We start from the raw sequence: 22,995 nt of genomic DNA on the forward strand, positions 1-22,995 counted from the left end.
AGGCACGGGCAAAAAGTATGACAAATACGCGGCAGCATGTATGTATTTATTTCAAGTGATTCCAGGGTTATTCTATACATATATATAAGCTAATGCATACATCTGGTCTCACTTCCACAACCTTTTTTTAAAAAACAAAAACAAATGGCACTATCCTGCACACACTGTTTTACATCTTGCCCAATGCAGTTTGGAGATCATTCCATATGAGAACGTAAAGAGCTTTCCTCATTTTTAAAAAAGGAGCTTTGTAATATGAAAAGTACTATTTAGAGAATAGTAATGCCAAAAATGCTAACAAGAAGCTCAACACTAGAGTCATATGAGATCTGAAAAACTGAATGTGAATTTCCAGCTTTAGGAACAAAGAATGAGCTGAATTTCATGCAAATAATTTTCAACTACTGGTAAGGCCAGAAGAGATGAGAGTTTGTTTTGTTTTGTGATACAACTTCTGTCTCCTGCTTATGCTACTGGCCATGTCTGTGCCATCAGGGCACAGGTAATCACAGTGATCACACAGTATTTCATGAACACCATCAAGTGTCTTTGAGGTACAACATATACAAATGAATGAAGCAATAAGATGTTCATAAGCTTACATATGTCTTTTTTTTTAATCTGAAAGTTCTGTTCCTATTTTGATAGAATATTGACTCTTAACATTTTATATATATCCTACCAACATAGTTGAGAAGCAATTTGAAATATCTTGTGAGATAAGATAAAGTGGGGAGAGAATAGGATCAAGTATGAAAGCCAGGAAGGGTGAGATGTCTACCTAATTAAGCACTAGGAGTGTAGGCGGGAAGAAAAGACCACAGGATTTGTTCACAGACTGATTACCGGGCATCAATCTGAAGGAACGCTTCAGTGATTTCAAGCCTTATAGGCTGAAAGAGATCATCACTTTCAGAAATGAAACAACCAGCTGTAAGGAGAGATTCTCAGTTTAACTCGAGGTACAAAGACTTTTGGGTTTAGATGGGACCTTCCAGTTACATTTTCAAAATTAGAACTGTTTTTTTAAAAGGATGAAACACCTTAAGTTGCGTTAAGTTCAAACAGTAATTGTCACTGTATAGACAGGACCCACTTAAAGCTTACGGACTGATAAACTATAAACTCACTACCCCTTAAGGGGGTAGAAGTGCTTTGTTTCAGAAACAGATGCCTACGAAGTTAGGCTCTGGGTCTGCCATGTATCATACGGGTTCTCAGTTAAGGCTAGATGTGGAGTGAGAGTCCTAAAATTTCAGGAAAAAACAGAAGAGGGACTTCAAGTAGGCAAGGAATTAATATTTTTGGCTACTATGTACACCCTTCACTTTACATCTGGCTATCTTTAATTCTCATCAAAACCCTACAAAATACTTATTAACCATTTTACAGAAAAGCTAAACTTCTCACGCTAGAAGGATCTCAAATTCTTACCCAAATCTACATGTTTGTAGCGGCCAAGTCATGTTCAGCCCAGTTATCTTCATACCACTCCACTTGAGCCGATATACTCATTTTATGAAACCTATACGAGGGAAATCACACATTTGGAGCCAAGCTGGGACCACGAAGCAGGTAGGCTGATCATCCCTCCGCCTCAAAGGTCTTTGCAGGACGCACACATGCCTTTGAGGGACAATCTACACCGCCCTACAAGGGATGGAGAGAGGAAGAAATAGCAATAATCTAAAGACAAAAGCAAAGAGAAAAAGGGAGCCAAAGAGAAGCTGTGCGAATGGGGTGTGGAGGTTGACAAGTGAACCGTGCTTTTGCCTCTATTTCTCTTGTAACTCAGCTGGTAAATAATCCGCCTGCAGTGCGGGAGACCTAGGTTCGACCCCTGGGTTGGGAAGATCACCTGGAGAAGGGAAAGACTACTCACTCCAGTATTCTGGCCTAGAGAATTCCATGGACCGTATAGTCCACGGGGTCACAGAGAGGTGGACAGGGCTGAGCGAACTTCACTTCACTTGTCCGTTAACAAACTGACCGATTACTTAGCACATTTCGGGAAGCTTAGCCTTAACGCCGCTCAGGAACTTAGTATTAACCCTTAGCATAAGTCAAGAAAAGACAAAGGCAGTCGAGCAAGGCGTGCTCTTCACGCAGAAGTGGAAACTCGCGGCGCAGAGCAAAACTTGAACCAACCCGCGGGCACTGATTTGAAGACTGAAAGACAAGTTTGGCTGCGAGACGCGCCGGCCTCCAAGGGGTGGGGCCGCAGCACCCAAGGCGGGGTTTCCTCCAGGCCCACGCCGCCTCCGCCTGCCACGTGACCCGCGGTGTTGTGGTCCGGCCCGCGTGGGTGGCGGGAGCGGCGGGAGGGCGGGGGCGAGGAGCGGCGCGTCACGTGACGGGGTTTAAATCTCCCGCAGCCGGAGCCGCGGGGGCGCCAGTGCCGCGAGTCGAGCGGGAGCAGAAGAGGCGAGGGAGGAGGGCCAGAGAGGCGGTTGAAAGATGGCGGACGAGGCGGCGCTCGCCCTTCAGCCCGGCGGCTCCCCCTCGGTAGTGGCGGCTGAGAGGGAGGCCCCGTCGCCGCCTGCTGGGGAGCCGCTCCGCAAGAGGCCGCGAAGAGACGGCCCCGGCCTCGGGCGGGGCCCGGGCGAGCCCGGCGGGACGGCCCCCGAGCGGGAACTGCCGGCGGCGGCCGGCGGCTGCCCGGCAGCGGCGGCGGCGCTGTGGCTGGAGGCCCAGGCGGCGGCGGCGGCGGCCGGAGAAGGAGACAATGGGCCGGGCTTACAGGGCCTATCCCGGGAGGCGCCACCGGCCGACGACTTCTACGACGACGACGACGAGGGCGAGGAGGAGGAAGAGGCGGCGGCGGCGGCTATTGGGTACCGAGGTGCGCAGGGCGCGGGCGGCCGGGACTGCGCATCCCCCCTCCTCCTCCCGGGGCCCCTCCTGTCGGGTGGTGGAGTCTCGGGCGGGTTGGGGGCTCGGGCCTGGCTCTGCGCCTTCCCCCTGCCGACCTGGGCCTTCAGCCGCGCGCCTGCGGGGCTGAGGGCTGGGCTGCGGGAGCGGCCCGCGGACTCGCTCCCTCCCTTGCTCTGTGCCACCCCCACCTTCCTCCCCGCGGCCCGCCCCAGCGGCCTCGCGTTTTGCGCAGCCGCGGGGCGGGCTACCCTCGCTGTCGGTTTTAAAATAAGTTTCTCTCCCCTCCTACTCCTTTAGTGTATTGCTTTTGTTAAATGCTGTTCGCTTCTCCGCCTCTCCCCGTCCCGCACACTTCAACCTGCAACTTTTTGACTGTCCCTTGCGCCAGCTTTTGCCATTGCCTGCGAAATTTGTTGGGGTTTTTAGGAGGGCCTCTATTTTCAAACTTGTTTTAAATTTTAAAGAGCATAGGTGTTTATAAAGACATTACCCTTCTGTGGTGCAATTAATAGTGGGCATAGGAGAGTAATAGTTTTTTAGACTACTTTGCCGTGAATAGTGTTTTTCCTCTAATCGTGTTCTTATAGTGGTTTTTACAGTAACTGTCTTCGTGTGTGTATATGTAACCCTGAAACACGAATTGACATTTTTCTGACATGCTAAAGTAGATGTGATAGTTGTGTGTCTCGTCATCCTTCAGTGTTTTCATAGTTTTTATCTAGATAGATATGCCTCTCCATTATTTGTACTAATAAATCCAACCAGTGGACCATTTGACTATATGTAAAGATAACGTGTGCATTAGGGACTGGATTAGAAAAACGACACTGTTTTCAAGAAACATAGTTTAATAAGGGAAACGAATAATGCAAAGGTACCTTTGTAGATTTTGCGTTATATAAGAGAGTGCAAGTTGCCATAGCTGTGTTTGCATGACTTTTTGGGTAACTTTTTATTTGGTAAGTTTTATGAACCACTATTTGTGATCGATAAATTCAGTCAAGGTTGCTACTTTTTGTGTTTTGATTAAGTAGACTTATTTCTAGATTTTGATGAAACTTAGCTTCTGAGCAGAATGCCTAAAGAGGATATACTGTTCCTGTGAACGGTGTGAGTTGATCCAGTAGACATTTTTTACGCGGGCAGTATGAGTGCTTTATTCATTGGAAATTGTTGCATCACAATAATTACAGAGCTTTATAATTTTAGATGCAGATTGTTTCCACAACCTTGAGTTACCTTTGGTTTCTTTTGCAGATGACCTTCTGTTTGGTGATGAAATCATCACCAACGGTTTCCATTCGTGCGAAAGTGACGAAGATGATAGAGCCTCGCATGCGAGTTCTAGTGACTGGACTCCAAGACCTCGGATAGGTATGGTTTCACAGGTTAAGAGCTATCTTTTCTCTGATATTTTCTTTTTATGTCGAGGAAAACTATATTTCTTTCTTCCCTTATTGTCTTGTGATGAGGTTCTTAGGCGTTTACTGAGATTTAATGTCAGCTTGGTTTTTAGGGGAAGTCTAGTACTTTGTTCTGTTTTTGTTTGTTAAACAGCATGGGCCCATGGAAGCTGGCCTGTGTAATTTCTCAAAAACCAGGTCCTCACACTTAAACGGTCCTTTCCACTTGTACCCTCCATATGGAATGGTCATCCTCCAAAGTATCTTGCTTCCTCCTTCATATCCTTCTATAATTTTTCTTCTTAACACTTACTGCTTGACAATTTCTGTGTATAACTTTTATTGCTGGTTTCCTGCATTAGAATATAGAGTCCCATGGGGGCCAGGGATTTCTGACTGATTTGTATACTGTTTAGTCGGTGCCTGGAAAAATTTGCCCTCAGTAAATACTAAGTATTTTGATGGAATGGGAAAGTATTTTGAAGTAGAGAATACTATGAGATTTTTATATCGAAGTAGTAACATGACCATCTCAAAATATTCTTTTTCTTAATGTGCTCTCATTTTTCCAGAAATGCCTTGACTATTTCAAGATCGTGATGATTAGTTTCTCTTAGTGTTTATATTGACTGTATTTTTGGTTTTCTTAAGCTAGGAACTGATTAAGAAATTTAGGGCAAAGAATTATTAAAGCTTAGAACATTAGCATTATATGCATCATTGCAAAGACAGGTTAAGATTAAATTGAAGATTATTACTGGGAACATTTTAAAGATAGTAGTTAAGGATAGATTTCATTTTCTTTGTGTTTTTAATGATAAATAGTGTGGGCTTTCAGGATGGGTAAGATCTTTATTGATTTGCAGAGCCCTTTTGTACATCTGTTGTATTTAAGTTATATTTTTTTAGGTTTTAACCAGAGAAATCTAATTCTAGTAGTAAATTCACTTGACTCTTACACATGTTGTTTAGTCACGAAGTTGCATCTGATTCCGCCCCATGAACTGTAACCAGCCAGGCTCCTCTGTCCCTGGGATTTCCCAGACAATAATGCTGGATTGAGTTGCCGTTTCCTTTTCCAGGGGTCTTGTCTACCTAGGGATTGAACTATGGCCTCTTTACCACTGAGCCACCAGGGAATCCCTTTGAAATACATACCTGGCATTTTATAGCTCAGGGGACAGGATATATAGTAGTGGCTCTGTGTCTCAGCTCCTGATTTCATTGGGATATATAACCTTAGCTCTGAAGATGTTCTGAATGAAACACCTTTGCAGTGCATTTTTTTACTTTACAAAACAGCCTTAAGGAGTGCTAATTTACTACTTCAGAAAATAAATGAGATTTTGAACTACTTGGAGTGGATTGATCTAGTTCTTTTTCCTTTTAATATAGGTCCATATACTTTTGTTCAGCAACATCTCATGATTGGCACAGATCCTCGAACGATTCTTAAAGATTTACTACCAGAAACAATTCCTCCGCCTGAATTGGATGATATGACACTGTGGCAGATTGTTATTAATATCCTTTCAGAACCACCAAAAAGGAAAAAAAGAAAAGATATTAATACAATTGAAGATGCTGTGAAATTACTGCAAGAGTGCAAAAAAATAATAGTTCTAACTGGAGCTGGGGTATGTAAGCTGGATGAGAATACTAGTAAAAGGGGGAGGGTGTATTTTTTCAGCCTTGTCCAAGTCACAAACACATTTCTGGTATAGAATTTATTCTTACATGATAATGGGCATTTGTGTTTGGAAACTGCTAAAAAGTGAGTGCAGCAGCAGTTACTAAATTGGGTCAGGATTTTTTAAACTTCTTAGTAACCTTAAAAAAGATGTCCTTCTATTTATTGACACAGTAGGTAAGTGGGATTAAGGTAAGATTTTTACCTGCTTTATTATACCACAGCTCCTAAAGGAGATGCAGGGAATTCTGCTTGTGTTACAGTGTCAGGGCCTAATGATAAAAATTGGTCATTTGCTCAGCCTTCATGGAGAAACCAGGAGCCTAATACGTATGTATTGGCAAGTCGAGAACTTAGTGTTGGAGAGGTAACAGAGTCCTACCTCCCCTCCATTTTTTCCCCAGTTACATAGAAGTTTTTTTTAAAGGCACCATAAACAGATGAGGAATACAGACAGCAGATTGAAAAAAAAAAAGCACCATGATTGACTTACAAAGGATTATTACTCTAATGTACTTAGCTTCAATTGATTGAAAATAACAAAAATACAATAGAAAAAAGGCAAAGACTATAGACAAAAACAAGATGGTTTGCAGATAATCATGAAAGAGGCTCAGTATCAGTACTCAGTGAATGCAAATTAAGTAATAGTGAGTTTTCACTTTTTTACCCATCAGCTTACTAAATTTTAAATGTTGATAACACACACTGTTATAGAGTATGGAGCATTGTAAAAATTATACATCGTCTCTCCTCCATTTTAAATTAAGATGATACGATTGTGGTGGCTTGACATTTTCCATTTGCCCCACTTTCTGTCTCAGTTAACTAGTTACTAAGGCTATTTCATATTGTGTGTTGAATACAGAATATGTTACATGGTAGTGACAGAACAGTTTTTGGAGTCAAGTCGAGTCCTGCTTTCTGACCTGTTGAGTTCAGGGAGAGTGTTATTTAGCATTAGATGATCATGACGAATAGGTATGTTTTGCTTCCCCGATGGGACTCAAACATTCGTTTTTGCCCTGAGACCAAAATGGAGTAAACGCAGACAAAAATTGTGGAATAGATAACTTCTGAAATCGCAGTTTGAAATTGTCAAGGTTTATTTGTAGAAAAAGCACAGAATCTAAATGTGTTCTTCAAAATTAAAAATTGCAATATTGTACAGCATAGTTTTTTAAGGAAAATTAAGAAATTTAGTGTTCCTGAAGTAATAGAACCCTGATTTAGAGGAGGGTGTTTTTTTTGGAAATACTTGACTGATAGAAACTCTTGCCCGCTTTCAAATAATTTGAAATGGTTTCCTTGTTTCCCAGTCAAGTTGGAATTGCTTTAATTTGTTGGTTAAATGCTTATAAAGGTTTAAAGTTAGCCTGACTTTTAAATTCCTTACCCCCTTATGAATGGAATATGTGGTGGACTTAATTACACTGGTTTTCTGAGTATTTTATTTCTATTAGAAATTAAACTAAGGTAGTATCTCTATTCTCCAAAAGTTTCAAACTAAAAATGTTTTTCAGCTCTTGCCTAATTGTGTGATAAGAGGACTAGTAATTATTAAGGTAGCAGTAGAAGATTTAATTGTACAAATTATGCCATGCGTATTTCAGGTTTCTGTTTCTTGTGGAATACCTGACTTCAGGTCAAGAGACGGTATTTATGCTCGCCTTGCAATAGACTTTCCAGACCTTCCAGATCCTCAAGCAATGTTTGATATTGAATATTTCAGAAAAGATCCAAGACCATTCTTCAAGTTTGCAAAGGTACTACAAACTTTTCTAGCTGTTTCTTTGTCCTTCTGTCATGAAAAATTATTTTGAATGGCTGTCTAGTAAACTGAGTACTAGTACTGTGGTGGAGTAAAATCACTGAAATAAAATCATTTTAGTCAGAAATCCCTTTTTCTCCATAGGGACTATCATTTGCTTTTCTTCATTTTATGATGGTGCTTATTTTCAAAGAAGAAGTTTGCACTTCACTTTACATTGTCCAGACCTTTTTTAGAGGTTCAGTTCAGTTCAGTCGCTCAGTCGTGTCCGACTCTTTGCGACCCCATGAATTGCAGCACGCCAGGCCTCCCTGTCCATCACCAACTCCCGGAGTTCACTCAAACTCACGTCCATAGAGTCTGTGATGCCATCCAGCCATCTCATCCTCTGTCGTCCCCTTTTTCCTCCTGCCCCCAATCCCTCCCAGCATCAGAGTCTTTTCCAGTGAGTCAGCTCTTCACATGAGGTGGCCAAAGTACTGGAGTTTCAGCTTTAGCATCATTCCTTCCAAAAGAACACCCAGGGCTGATCTCCTTTAGAATGGACTGGTTGGATCTCCTTGCAGTCCAAGGGACTCTCAAGAGTCTTCTCCAACACCACAGTTAAAAAGCATCAGTTCTTTTTAGCGGTTAGTAGATCATATAAAAGTAGCATTACTGTTTTGATATTGAATATTTTTTATGGATCACAAAGATTATAACATCTGCTCAGTATGTTTTATAGTATGAGGAGATATGCCTGTGATCGAGGTGGAGAAGGTTCTTAGATTGCATTTTAGTCAGGGTTGATTCTGCTCTAGAGTATTTAGGGGTGCTCTGTCCAGTTCAGAAGCCATTTGCCATGTGGGGCTATTGAGTACCTAAGTGTACTGTACTGAGATGTTATGTTAACAAGTGTGGAAGACATACCAGGTTTAGGACACCTACTATGAAAAACATACAAAATATAAATTATATATTCTATATAATGATTATATTATTATTATGCTTTGGAATTGGGTTATAAATTGTGAAAAGTTCACATTGTTAATGTGGTTACTAGAAAATCTGAATTGTGTATATGATTCAGATGTTTTTATTTGATAACTCTGGAGTTTAAAGTTTGACATAACAGTCATCCCTTGGTATCTGAGGTGGAGATTGGTTTAAGATTCACTCAGATAGCAGAATCAGAGGATGCTTAAGTCTCTGTATACAGTGGTATTTGCATACAGTCTATGCACATTCTCGCTGTATACTTGAAGCATTTCACCTCTCTTTTTGAGGGGGTGGGGCTACGCTGGGTTGTCATTGCTGTCCAAGGGCTTTCTATCCTTGTGCCGATCAGGGACTCCTCCGTGGTGCGCAGGCTTCTCCCTGCTGCTCGTGTTGCAGAGCGCAGGCTCTAGGGTGTGTTAGCTTCAATAGTTGCACCTCATGGGTTTAGTTGCCCCAGCGGCATGTGGGATCTTCCTGGACCGGGGATAGAATCATGTCTCCTGTATTGGCAGGGGGACTCTTAGCCGCTGGGCCCCACCAAGGAAGCCCCTGTCCCTGTATACTTAATCTTCACAGACACTGTGAGCTTTTTTGTTTTCACAAATTTGAGGCATAATGGCAACCCTACATCAAGCAAATCTGTAGGTGCCATTTTTCCAGCTGCATTGCTCACCTATGGCTGTGTCACACTTTGGTAATTCACAGTATTTCAGACTTTTTCATTATTTGTTGTTATGATCTGGGATCAGTAATCTTTGTTAATACCAAGGATGTAGTGATGGTTAGCATTCTTTTTAGCAATAAAATGTTTTTAATGAAGGAATGTACATTTTTTGGAGACATAATGCTATTGCACACTTAATGAATGACAGTATAGTATAAACATAACGTTCTACGAGTGGGGAAACCAAAAAAATTCATTTAACTGACTTGATTGGGATATTTGCTTTTTTGCTGTGGTCTGGAACCAAACTCATGGTGTCTCTGAGGTATGCTTGCATGATGTTAATAGTTGCTGGTGCAGTAAATTCAAAATTTGGTAAATTGTTATTGCTAAACTTCAGTATGCTTGAAAGGGTCTTTTGTATTACTGATTATTTTTTAATGGGCATAGAAATGAAATAGAACTGAATTTTAATTAAAGGATGACCTCAACTACTTTCAAATCATGTAGTCTGTTTATATAACTATAGGAAAACCTCCACCGATTTAGAATACATGTGTTAGCTTAAATTGATGGACTATCTTAAATAATTTTGTTTTGTGCAAGTGTGCTTATAAACAGGAATTAGAATAAAATGGGGATATTACATTGGAATATTTTAGAAAATGATTTACTTGCTAAAACTGAAAACTGAATTTGAAAACTTTTTGCAGGCTACTAAGAGAAATTTGAATCTTGCCAGTAATCAACTTGAAACTTAGAAAACTTTTGAATTTCATATATCAGCAGTGATGATGGTCTGTCCTTTAGAATAGACTACTGGTTCACAGTGAGCTGAGCAAATAATGTAAAGTTAGTTTCTGTTTTTCTTTGTCACAAGAACGTGAATTTGTGAAGATATTAGTGTTTTTTATATACTAGTGCTAGGGGTACTGCTGCAAGACTCTGAAGACCAGTGAAATATTAGTTACTCGGTTTCTTGGATTGGACTTAAGACACTGGCTCTGGCTATCAGAAATTAACACTTTTTTCTGGCCTCACTGTGTGTGGCCTTCGGGACCTTAGTTCCCTGGCGAGGGATGGAACTCACGCCTCCTGCAGTCTGCTGTGGGCGTGCAGAGTCTCAACCGCCAGACCCCAAGGGAATTGCACAGGACTCAACACTGGAAGAAAGCCATCAAGTAACCAGAAGTCAGTTTGATCTTGTATCTGAGTATAAGAGCTTGATTTACTGGTGCATTTATTTAATGCTCACTAGATTTTTGCTGTAAATTCTGTGTTCTGAGAGGAAACAACATGCCCAGACTAACTTTCCAGCTTTTTCAAAACTCTCACTTAAGTGTATATTAAATTGCCTAGTAAAGGTAGTAATCTCACACTTGGGGAAAATATGATAACTGAGAATACAAATAGCAAGGTGAGAAAGATTGTAATCTTTGTTGTCTAAGGTACATAATGAGTATTCAGTTTTAGCCTAAACTGGTTTTAGTAGAATATTCTTGTTTGGTACTTTGACAGGGACTTGAACTTCAGATTAAAAATCTGATGCTCTACCAGCTGAGCAGTCCAGGCAATTTAAACTGGCTTTGATATATAAGAATCTACAGAAGCAATTAAGTATTACTCTTACAAAGACAGGTTATAAAAATGCACATAATAGAAATCTGACAGGGCAAAAGAGAAAATAAGATCTGAATTGGAGCAAGAATGCTGCTGTGCTGTGCTCAGTGGCTGAGTCATATCCAGCTCTCCGTGAGCCCATGGACTGTAGCCCACCAGGCTCCGTGAGATTTCCCAGGCAAGAATACTGGAGTGGGTTGCCATTTCCTACAACTGGGGATCTTCCCCATCCAGGAATCAAACGTGTGTCTCCTGCATTGGCAGATTCTTTACCACTGAGCCACCTGGGAAGCCCAGAGTAAAAATGGCAGTGTTAATTTATTACAGTGTACAGATTGTATGGTGGCTGGGAGAAGAAAAAGTTGGTAGAGGCAGCATGTTTCACTTCTCTATGAAAGTTGGAGCTAAACGAATGAATTAATCTTTATAATTGCTGGTCATACAAGATTGTTGTTCACTTCTCACACTAAAAACTACCAAAAGGAAAGCATCTAGTTGCTGAAGTACCGCTTAAAATAAATGGTAATAGGTAAGAGAGACTGAGTTAATTTGAGTCTAAAAATGAATAGGAAAAAGCTGAAGGACAAATAAGAAAGGACAAAGAATGAAGGATAGTGTTCAGAAATTAAGAATGCGGAGGATATGCAAATCTTGTAATATTTTACTAGATTCCAAAAAGAATACATGAGTAAAATACTCAGAATCTAAAATTTTATACCAGTTTCTTCTATACTAGGCAGAAAGTTTAAAAAGATGATTACTTTGCTAGTTGTGAGAGAAAATGAATTTAAGTTGATGTGTAAGTTGACTTAAACTGGGTTTCAGGTGTATAGCACAGTGATTCAGTTGTGTATCTTTTTTTTTTTTTTTTTTCCAGATTATTTCCGTTGTAGGTTGCTATAAAATACTGAGCATAGTTCCCTGTGCTCTACAGTAGGTCTTCATAGGCCACCTATTTTTATTTGTCTGTTTGCTGTTGGCTGTCCTGGGCTTTGTTGCTGCACGAGGGCTTTCTCTAGTTGGAGCAGGCAGGGGCTGCTCTTCCATTTTGGCACAAGGGCTTCTCATTGCGGCTTCTGTTGCAGAGCGCAGCTCTCAGAGCGCGCGGGCTTCAGTAGCTGGGGCTCACAGGCTCTGGAGCACTGGCTCAGTAGTTGCCACGCATGGGCTTCGCTGTTCCACAACATGTGGGCTCTTCCCAGACCAGGAATCAAACCTGTGCCCTCTGCATTGGCAGGCAGATTGTTAACAGTGGACCGCCAGGGAAGTCCCGGTTATCTGTTTTATATATAGGAGTGAGTATATGTTAATCCTAAACTCCTAATTTATAATCTGTTTCCCCTTTGGTAACCATAAGTTTGTTTTCTGTGTCTTTGGATCGGTTTCTGTTTAGTAAGTTAATTTGTTATTTTTATTTTTTAAAAGAAGTGATGTTTGACATCTGTCTCTGTCTGGCTTACTTCACTTTAGCATGATAATCTCTGGGTCCATCCATTTTGCTGCAGACGGCATTATTTCATTCTTTTTATGGCTAAATAGTACTCCATGGTGTGTATTTACCACATGTTTATCAGTCGCCTGCTGATGGACAGTTAGGTTGTTTCCATGTCTTGGTTGTTGTAAATAGTGCTACAGAACATTGGGGTTGCATGTATCTGTTTGAATTATAGTTTTCTCTGGATATATGCCCAGGAGTGGGTTTTAGGATCATACCTCAGCTCTCTTTTAGGTTTTTAAGGAACCTCCATAGTGTTTGTACCAATTTACACCAGCAGTGTAGGGGGGTTCCTTTTGAAAGAAAATGAATTTAATAATAAAGCCATGAAAACAGGAAATATTGTGAATTTAGACCTTTTTGGAAGGAAAGTTTCTCTAGATGTATCAAGCCGTTGATTGTATATAATGGAGAAGAAACAGATTTCCTCTAGACTGGGACCTCCAAGTAATGGGAAAGGTGTGTAAAAGAGGTTACTGGTTCATTAGAGCAGTTTCTCAACCTGCTGACAATTTGGGATGGATAAGTCTTTGCAGTGAGTACTGTGCACTGTAGGATATTTAGCAGCAACCAGTGGCCTTTTCCTATTAAATACCATTAGCACCCTCTCGTCAGTGTTGATGATCAAAAATGTGTCCAGATGTTGCCAGATGTCTCCTGCAAAATTGCTCCCTGTTTGAGCCACTAGTGTATCAACAGTGTGCCTAGCTATGGCACCACTTTGAATTCTTCTATAGGAGAACAATTAAGGCCAACATTAAAGCTATATATTCTTGTTCTGAACCATTGTCTTCTTGCATAAGGGCTTAAATTGATAATGAATTGTGGCCATGGTTCTCAGGAGTCCATGAAAAACAATCCTTCTATATGAGTGGCAGTTATAAAGATTAATTCATTTATCTGGTGTTGATAAATATGAGTGATTTTTATTAAGAGTCAGTGAAGGTGAAACTGAGGTTGTATAAAATAACTTTTTTTTTTTTTTTAAGGACTGTGTTCAAAGATATAGTTGCTGTCCCATATTGAATACGGTGAATGTTCTTTCCCCTAAAGGAAAGGAGAGGGATAAATACGAACTTCCAAAAATGTATATTTATTCAGTAAATTGTCACTTTATTGATAGGTACAAAACATACCGGATTAAGTAGTTACAAGGTTAAGGAATCTTAAAACCAGCTCATTTGTAGTATTTTCCGTTCAGTAAACTGTCAGATACTTGAATACTTGATAACAATCCCAGTGTTAGGTGGTTCATCATAGGTTCCATCTATTGTAACTCATCTGGCAAGTGTTCATTTTGGACGTTTCCTGCTTTCTGTTGCTAAAAGCGTATTGCTCTGATTGTCCTTTTTCATATGTTTCTACTGTTCTAAATTTCCTGAAAGCAAAATTGCTAATGGTTGTGGGTGAATAAAACGTACTCCCATCAGAAGTGTATTGGAAAGCTAAATTAGCATGCCCATACTCTTTCCCCCACAGAAAAAGTCTCCCATGATACATTAGTATTGTTGGTTTTTTTTTTTTAGAATGTCTTGTGTTGTGTGTATGGTTTGAAAAAGATTGAAACTGTAGAAAACATGTTAGTTGGCCTCTCCCTTCAGTTTTCCTATCTAATCTTTCTTAAAGGTTACCATAGTCAAATGTGTCACTGGTTTCCTTCTAGGAAAAAAAAAAGAGTAAGCCTGTTTGTGTGTGTGTGTAGGGGGGAGAAATATTATTGTAAGTTTCTAATAATACTTTAAAAATGACTACCAACAAAATCACACTCTTCTCTCTATATTGCTTTTTTCCCCCCCACCTAATATTCTTGGAAATAGTTTCATAATTGGTCTTAAATATACCTCATTTTAAAGAAAAAGCTACATAGTATTGTTTCATAGTTGAACCACAGTATTATCTAATCATCTGTTAATGGCTATCTAGAGTTTTCAAGGCAGTTAAAACTAACTGTTCTTTTTTTGTTATTAATACTAGCGTAGATGACTGTTTCTTACTACTTGCCATGTGTATATCTTTGAATCGCCTGTTGTTCTTAGTATTTTTTTTTAATTGAGATTCTTTTCTTCGTACTGATTCATGAGGACTTTTTTTGTTTGCAATGCAGAGCTTGTGGGATCTTGGTTCCCTGCTTGTGGGATCTTAGTTCCCTGACCAGGGATTGAACCTGGGCCGTATCAGTAAAAGTTGCGTGGAGGCCTGAACACTGGACTGCCAGGAAATTCCCAAGAACGTGTTATTTTTTTTTTTAATGATTTATTTTTGGTTGTACTGGGTCTTTGTTGCTTTCTACAGACTTTCTGTAGTTGTAGCAAGTAGGGGTGACTCTTCCAGTGCTTGGCTTCTCATTACGGTGGCTTCTCTTGCTGGCAGAGCGCTGTAGGTGTGTCGGCTTCAGTACTTGCAGCACACAGGCTCAGTAGTTGTGCATGGGCTTAGTTGCTCTGTGCTATTTGAAATCTTCCTGTTATAGGGATTGAACCCATGTGCTTTGCGTTAGCAAGGGGATTCTTATCCATGGTGCCCTCAGGAAAGTCCTGAGAACATATATTCTTGACGTGTTGGTGGGTGATTAGTAATCCAGTAATCCCATCTCCAGTAATCCCATCTCCAGTAGTCCCATGTGGGATGTGCAATGTGAAAAATGCTTAACTAGATAAGTCTCAGTAGACTGATTTGCAATACCTAATATAAATGGTACTTCACCTGAAGGAAAAACAGGGAACATGAAGTTGAGGGATCAGAAATTGCATAGTGGTTAAGAGCTGCACTTTGGCATCAAAACTGGGTTTGAATGATAGTTCTGCTACTTACTGGCTTTTGTGACTTTTGGTGTTACTCCTGTGCTCTGGTTTTCTCACCTGCAAGATGGGGGTATATATGTCTAGAAAGGAGGTTCAACAGATCTTTTCTGTACAGGCCCTGGTAGTAAATGTAACCTGCTTTGTGGCCCGCATGGGAACTCTGTCATACTGTGTTCTTTTCCTGTACAGTCCTTGAAAATGTAAAAATCCCGTCCTCAGCCCAGTCTGCAGCATTATTATAAAGCGCTCCTGTTATAGCTGGGACATACATTAAGTATTAGTGAATAGCTTCACTAATTGAAATTCTCTTATGTTAGTATAGGGGCCAGCAAACTACAGCCTTAGTCCAGATGTGGCCCACTGCCTGTTTATTTACAACTATGAGCTAAAACTTAAATGGATATGAAAAAAAATAAAAAGAATTATACTTTGCATCACGTGAACATTATATGAAATTCTAATATCAGTGACTATAAATAGTTTCACTGGAACACAGCCATGCTCATTCACTGACATGTTGCCTGTGGCTGCTTAAGTACTACAGTGGAAGACTTGAGTGGTTGTAATACGGACCATAAAGACAAGAGACCAGGTGGCCTGCAAAACCTTAAATACTTGCTATCTGGTGTCCCAGTGTGGAAAAAGTTGAGTAAGCCAGCTCTTTAATGGGGAAAAAAGTACATTTGTCAGGTGACTGATTTACAAGTTTTTGACTAGGAAAGATACTGAGTAGTCTATGATTTTGTGGAATGAGTGAAACAAGACTAGGGATTATGAAGACTTTTCATTACTGTGGTCAGTTGGTTTCACTTACTTTTTGGGACCTTGGAAAATTTAAATTCTAGTTTCTTAACAACTCTTCCTACTATCTATTGAAATAGCAGCATATCAAACTTTGGTGAGTCCTTCTAGTTTCGAGGGGCTGCAGTTAACACCTCTGCCTTTGACTGGATTCTCATTCATATTGGTAGAAATTGTGAGAAGCAAACAAGCAAAGAGCATCTCTGGAGAAAAACCATTATTCCTACATGAAAACTCACTGTGGCAAAAAAGTTGGTTGCTAGTGGCCAATTACTGGATTGTTTGCACATTTCTGGACATAGCTTATAAAAGCAGCTTGTCATTTAATAGCATTTCAAGCATTTGGTCCCAGTTCTGCTTCCAGTCTATTGTAAATGGATTCCTGTGGCAATAACAGTGGTCCAACCCACATGACTGGTTCCTTAATAGGACTTAAGGAGATTCAGATTTAGGATGGCCTGTCTTGCTTAGAACAGATCTGGAATGTCACAATTCCAACAGGAAGAATTAATCTGGATTTTACCTGAAAATTGTATCTCCTGCCAGCCAATTAGGTTTTTTTTAATTTGTTTTTTTGGTCTGTGTTGGATCTTCATTGCTGCATGTAGGCTTTCTCTAGTTGGGGCAGGCGGAGGCTACTCTGCATGGTGCCTCTCACTGGGGGCTGCTATTGTTGAGGAGCACAGACTCTTGGGCACGCGGGCCGCAGTAGTTGTGGCATGTGAGCTCAGTAGTTGCGGCTCTCATCCTCCTAGAGCGCTGGCTCAGTAGTTGCGGTGCACGGGCTTAGTTGCCACAGGAAATCTGGGATCTTCCTGGACCAGGGATTGAACCCATGCCTCTACGTTGGCAGGTGGATTCTCTACCACTGAGCCACCAGAGAAGCCCTCAATTGGATTTTTAACAAATTTTCCTAGTTAAGGGATTGGGAGCTTAGAAAATTTAAATTCTAGTTTCTTAACAACTTTTCATACTCTCTATTGAAATAGTGGCATCTCAAACTTTGGTGAGTCCTTACTTAGGGGTAGTTCTGTTAAAACAGTCCTTTCAGAGTAAATTTTTCTCATTATTTCAGGTTATATCCCTTAGTTGGAATGCAGTACTTAAATCTAGTGATTCAGACATGGTCCACTGCATATTTGGAAGAAAATAGACAAAGTTTCAAATAACCATTAAACGTAAGCCTACAAAATAAAACAAACCCTTCATAAATTATTCCGAACTACAGGAATTGATTTGTAAATCTAAGTACTAAATTACCCCTGAATTGTTAGTGCGTTGGACATGAAGGGAAACTGGAGTACAGAGCTGAATCTGGTATCCCACAAATTTTTGTTGTTATTTTTTTTAACAGTTCTAGTTTATTAAATTCTTTCATCAGAAGTTTACAGTCACCACAGATAATCACTGCAGAAGCTTGACTCCTTTTTGCCAGCACCAGTATTGGCCCCTGCAGCCTCCCTGACTTTCTTCAGTCTGTTCCAACCTTCCTTTCACTGTCGTCTTGACCTGTTTTTCTCCTCCTCCAGGCCATGACTTGCAAGCCTGTGTTTGGGCTTATTCTTATTCCCATAATCCTGGGAATTTAAAATCATGCCAAAGCCATTTGTCTTGCCACCACCAAAATGGGTTCTGAATCCAAATACAAGGGTGACATCTGGTATGGTTTTGTACATTTTGGCTAGATTTTTTTTTTTTTCTTTCCTGAGTTTCTGTCTTGGGTACTATTTCCTACCCATGGTGAAGGTCATCGATGACCATTTGTTTCCACTGAGGTAATCAGTTTGTCATAAACTTAGTACTCTGTGTCGTTCATCATCTTCAAGCAGTCAGGGAGAAGAGCTAGTGTCTCACAGGATTTTGTTCTTAATCCTTCCCTTTTGAAAAGGATGGGCAGTAAGGCACATGAAACTTCATTCTAGGGAGTGGAGTCCTGGCACCCTTGATACTGCTCAACCTTGCTCTGAAGGTAGGCAGCCATTTGTTCTTGTACTGCCACCATGCTGTTATCCCGACTACTGTTCTGTCCGTTGCCTAGAATATTATATTTGATAAAAAAAATTTTAACAGCTATTTCCAGAGGGGAGAGTTGTAAGGTGCTGGTATTAGAACAAAGCAATCTGATGAGAAAACAGTGGTTAATAAAGCACAACCTAGTTGTCCAAACATAATGTGACATAATGTTTTTTATAAACATTAGCTTTCATAAACTCTTCACTTGTTACTTCTTTCTATATGCATTGTCTTCCTTGAATTGCAGAGTTGTTCATGAACTTTATGATAAAAATTTGGGAGGCAGAATTCTTGGGTTTTGTGTATGTCACATTTTCAGCAGCATATGGTCATGTATGTAATAGACCTTATAATGAGATTTATAATGAGACATGCCTATTATTTTCACCTACAGGGTATCTTGGTAGGCAGTTTTTTAAACTTGAAATATTAAGTAGATTAAAAGTTAGAGTCATGTAGAATCTTTACTATTAAACGTTTTTGTATAATGTCAGAATTGAAGACTCCAACCCCCTTCCCAGTTTTATAGCTTGTTTCTATCCTTCCTGACTTGTTTAAATGAAAGTATCTATGCTTTGCATATAATTCCCATCTTTGCTTCTTTACACAACAACAAAAACAAAACTACACACACTGGTGACTGACTTGACTTTTTTCGCATGTCACGGCCGTCTTGCAGGGCACTCCCTCATTCACTGTAATGGCTGCACCACCCACTGTTTCGGATGCACCGTGTTTCTACAGCCGGTCCTCTGTTGGTGGACGTATGGTTGTATCTAGTTTTTTGCTAGCACTTTAATAGGTTAGAGGCTGTAATGAATGGTAAGGAAGTAGGTAGAAGTACTACTTCGATGAAAAAAGTAGAGAAGAAACTTCCTTTGCCATAGTCACTTACTAAATGAAATTTAATAAAAACAGTCAAAAGTTGAGAGGACCAAAATTGATACTTTTTTTCTGATCTTTTTGCCATGTGTATATCTGAATTCTTTGTTTTTAAAGAAGAAACAGCATTGAAGCATTATTTGGGGGGAAAAACACACACACAAAATCCAGCAACTCAGCATTCATGAGCAGCTCTATACTATACCAGTATGTGCCTGTGCAGTGGAAGGAAAACAGTTTTGGTAAGGAATTAAACCTTTAGCTTTCAACTTCCAACAGGTTGATATTTATAATGAATGGTGAATCAAAAACTTTAAATATTATGTTGACAGTGCCTTTTTTAGTTTTAAAAAAGAAGTCACCATATCTCTAGTATTTTTTATTTCAATATAAACTTTTCCCTTTTCCTTTACAAAAAAAAAAATCTGAATTTGCAGCCAACAAAAATTAGACCTATATTAAGGTATGTATTTCTTCTGACTTTTATTGAAATAGCATCATTCATAAGAGATGTTTGCAGGTCGATTTTATCCTTTTTGAGAGGCTGTGTTTATTAATTGCTGAGTTTTATTTGTATTATAGCAACAATCCTTTTGTGTGTGTTGCATCCATCTAGATGCTTTAAGATTGTCATGTATTATTTTCTAATTATCATTGGTAGTTTTTTTGTTGTTGTTAAACCTAAACCTGTGACATTTGTTAACACTTAAATGTTTGTTCTGCTTTTTGCATTATCTAGGAAATATATCCTGGACAATTCCAACCATCTCTTTGTCACAAATTCATAGCCTTGTCCGATAAGGAAGGAAAACTACTTCGCAACTATACTCAGAACATAGATACACTGGAGCAGGTTGCAGGAATCCAAAAGATAATTCAGTGCCATGGTTAGTAAACTTCAGAATTGCTTTTCCCATTATATTAGTTTTGTAGGAAAAATTAGGATTAGTAAGTAGGCTGCCATTTAGGAATGGAGATTAAGCCTTATTATTTAATCATGTTACCTGATCAGGTGTAGATAAGGAAAGTAGACTGCAAAAATACAAAACCTGAAATACTGGCCTCAGCTCTTAATTGTATCCAATGTCAGATGTTAATTTGGATTTCAAAAGATGTAGCAGTTGTGTACACTTAAGTTTCAAATACTGTGCTTCGTCATGTGTGACCCTTTGCAACCCCGTGGATTGTAGCCCACCAGGCTCCTCTGTCCATGGGATTTTTCAGGCAAGAATACTGGAGTGGGTTGTCATCTCCTCCTCCAGAGGATCTTCCTAACCTAGAGATCAGACCCACATTTCCTGCATTGCAGGTGGATTCTTGACCCACTGAGCCATGAGGGAAGCCTGTTACATTCTTTTAAATAATGTTTTTTTTATTACAAAAGTGGTATTAGCTATGGATGAAAAAAACATGGCATCCTGAGGCAATCAAAGGAACTGCTGATTAGGTCAGATGTACAGAATTCAGAAATTTGAAGACTTTAAAACAAGTTTGAATAGACTTTTATTGTATCTAAACTGTTTCTGAAACAAAACTGTTAAGCTAATATAATCGTAACCTTCCAAATCTGCAGTTGTAGTCCTGGAGGAGTTAGTATTATCTTATTAAAAGAGTAGCTTTAGGAAGGGTCATTATATCAATACCTTTTTTGTGGAACCTCTTAAAATTTCCAAAGTCTCCTTTGGAGACTAGCTTTTCTAGTATCAGATTTAATTATAACTTATTTAAGAAATAGAAAAATTTCTTTAATAAAGCGTGTATTTGTTGGTTGTTTTTAGGTTCCTTTGCAACAGCATCTTGCCTGATTTGTAAATATAAAGTTGACTGTGAAGCTGTACGAGGAGATATTTTTAATCAGGTAATTTATCACCCGTATCTTAGGATTTGTGCTTGTCTCTGATCTGTTTCTTTTGCCTCAATCCTTTTTTTTGCCCCCTGAAAGTATTTATGTGGTACAGAAACATCCATGACTATGGGGGATTACAGCGAAGTACCCAAAAACCTTTCATTACCTGAAGTTGAAAACTGCGCTCTTTTTTAAAAAGTATTTATTTGACTGCGCTGGGTCTTAGTTGTGGATCTTTGTGCAGGATCTTTGTTGCAGCATGTGGGATTTAGTTCCCTGGACAGAGGCGGAACCTGGGCCCCTGCGGTGGAAGGGCAGAGTCTTAGCCACTGGACCATCAAAGAAGTCCCCATAATCTCTTTTGAATGATGAAATTGGCTTCCTAAACATTACAAAATATTTCATGTATGCTTATTGCCAAAAAAATTTTAAGATGGCAGAGCATAAAAACTATCCAGAAATAAAACTCAATGTGCATAGCTGTATATAAAATCATATAATTATGAGAAGATAGCATATTAGAATGGAATTGTATTTTACAAACTTCCTACTTTTTAAAGTTTGATTTTGGCTGCGTGCAGACGTCCTCTAGTTGCAGCGAGTGGGGCTGCTTTTTGTTGTGGCGTGCAGGCTCTTCACTGTGGTAGGTTCTCTTCTTTCTTCTTGGGCGGCTCTGTGTGGCAGGTGCAGTAGTTGTGGTGCGTGTGCTTAGGTGCCCCACAGCATGTGATCTTCCTGGACCAGGAATCAAACCCACGTCCTCTGCATTGGCAGGTGGATTCTTTACCACCTGACGTCCAGGCAGTCCCAAACTTTTAAAGGTTAAGACTCATGTACATGTATACACATGTTGCTTTTTCCTCTTAATTCTCTTTAATGTCAAATGTGGGTCTATACAGATATTAGCAGCAGATAATAGCACAATTATATTTCATTGTATGTTAGTGAAATAAGTGGGGGTGTCATTTATAGTTGATGTTTAGGTTTTATCCAGTTTTCTCTATTTATCCAGTTTTTCTGTTTTCTTTGATAAATTTGAAATGATTTCTTGCTAAGTGTGGAAATGTTGACAGTTCTAACTGGGACTTGCATTCTCTTTCCCTCCTCAACCAAAATCTGGAACACATAGGTGGTTCCTCGATGTCCTAGATGCCCAGCTGATGAACCGCTTGCTATCATGAAACCAGAGATTGTCTTTTTTGGTGAAAATTTACCAGAACAGTTTCATAGAGCCATGAAGTATGACAAAGATGAAGTTGATCTTCTCATTGTTATCGGATCTTCCCTGAAAGTAAGACCAGTAGCACTAATTCCAAGTAAGTTGGTAATGATTTTTAGAGAACCATTTCTATATATTTTTCCATGGGTTGTGGGTATGTAGAGCATACTCCAGTGATCTGTTTTTCATTAAGAGTAGTAAAGAGCCAAACTTTGGTTTTTAAAGGTGACATATTCTTGTTCATGAAGATTGATTAATCTGAAATTTCAATGGGAATAGAGGGTTTTCAAAACAGAATAACAAAGGGAAACAGTTCAACGGAACTTTTCAGTGGGATGTGTTTTTAATGCGGTAGGCGTTAGCATCAGCTAATTTACATATACATGGGAAACATTAAAAATCTATTTTAATCTTAATTTGAGCCTGTTGCTAATGTTTCACATTCTAGTAAGTTCAGATGAATAGCTTGATATTGTGTAAGTACTCATGTAAGAGAATTTTGGGACTCAAAATGATTGTTTTAGTAAGAATAACAATCATAAGCATTATATGTAGATCAGCTCTAACAAAAAGGGTGTGCATGTGTATAAAAATGCTTGAATACAACTGAATTTCCTATTATTCTCAAGAATATTTCTTTAACCCATGCCCCGATACTACATTTTTTTCTCCCTCTAGTGAGCAAGTAAGGGGGAGGAAGATAGAGGGGCTAATTCAGTTGCATCACTTGTGCCATAAAAGTGAGGGAAGGGGCAGAGAAGAGAATATCAAACCCTTAACGAGAGAATTAGACCCTCACACCAGCCAATAGGCAGCTAAACTGCTGCTTTAATAGAAACTATTCAAGAAGATTATAGGATAATTTGTAACTAAAAAGAAAATGTCTAAGCTTAGTTTTTTTCTGTTTAAACATAGAGCAGAGAACTTCTGACAAGCTT

The 22,995-nt window shown here is 39.6% G+C and overlaps 1 protein-coding gene across 2 annotated transcripts in view; it reads left to right on the plus strand.

The window, feature by feature from the left end:
- Window positions 1-2,391: 2,391 nt before the first annotated feature.
- The window catches only part of SIRT1 (sirtuin 1), a 32,859-nt gene continuing 12,255 nt past the window's right edge, over window positions 2,392-22,995 (plus strand). The window contains exons 1-7 of one of the 2 annotated variants that reach the window (XM_015104377.4): window positions 2,392-2,842; window positions 4,132-4,248; window positions 5,673-5,914; window positions 7,581-7,733; window positions 19,732-19,879; window positions 20,771-20,850; window positions 21,968-22,154. In XM_015104377.4, coding sequence (XP_014959863.2) covers window positions 2,458-2,842; window positions 4,132-4,248; window positions 5,673-5,914; window positions 7,581-7,733; window positions 19,732-19,879; window positions 20,771-20,850; window positions 21,968-22,154 — 1,312 coding nt within the window. In that variant the 5' untranslated portion in view covers window positions 2,392-2,457. Of the gene's footprint in view, window positions 2,843-4,131; window positions 4,249-5,672; window positions 5,915-7,580; window positions 7,734-19,109; window positions 19,235-19,731; window positions 19,880-20,770; window positions 20,851-21,967; window positions 22,155-22,995 lie in introns of those variants that run through there. The other variant, XM_027962451.3, reaches the window with a different exon arrangement.

Source organism: Ovis aries, chromosome 25, assembly GCF_016772045.2.
Source record: "Ovis aries strain OAR_USU_Benz2616 breed Rambouillet chromosome 25, ARS-UI_Ramb_v3.0, whole genome shotgun sequence".
Classification (NCBI taxonomy): Eukaryota; Metazoa; Chordata; class Mammalia; order Artiodactyla; family Bovidae; genus Ovis; species Ovis aries.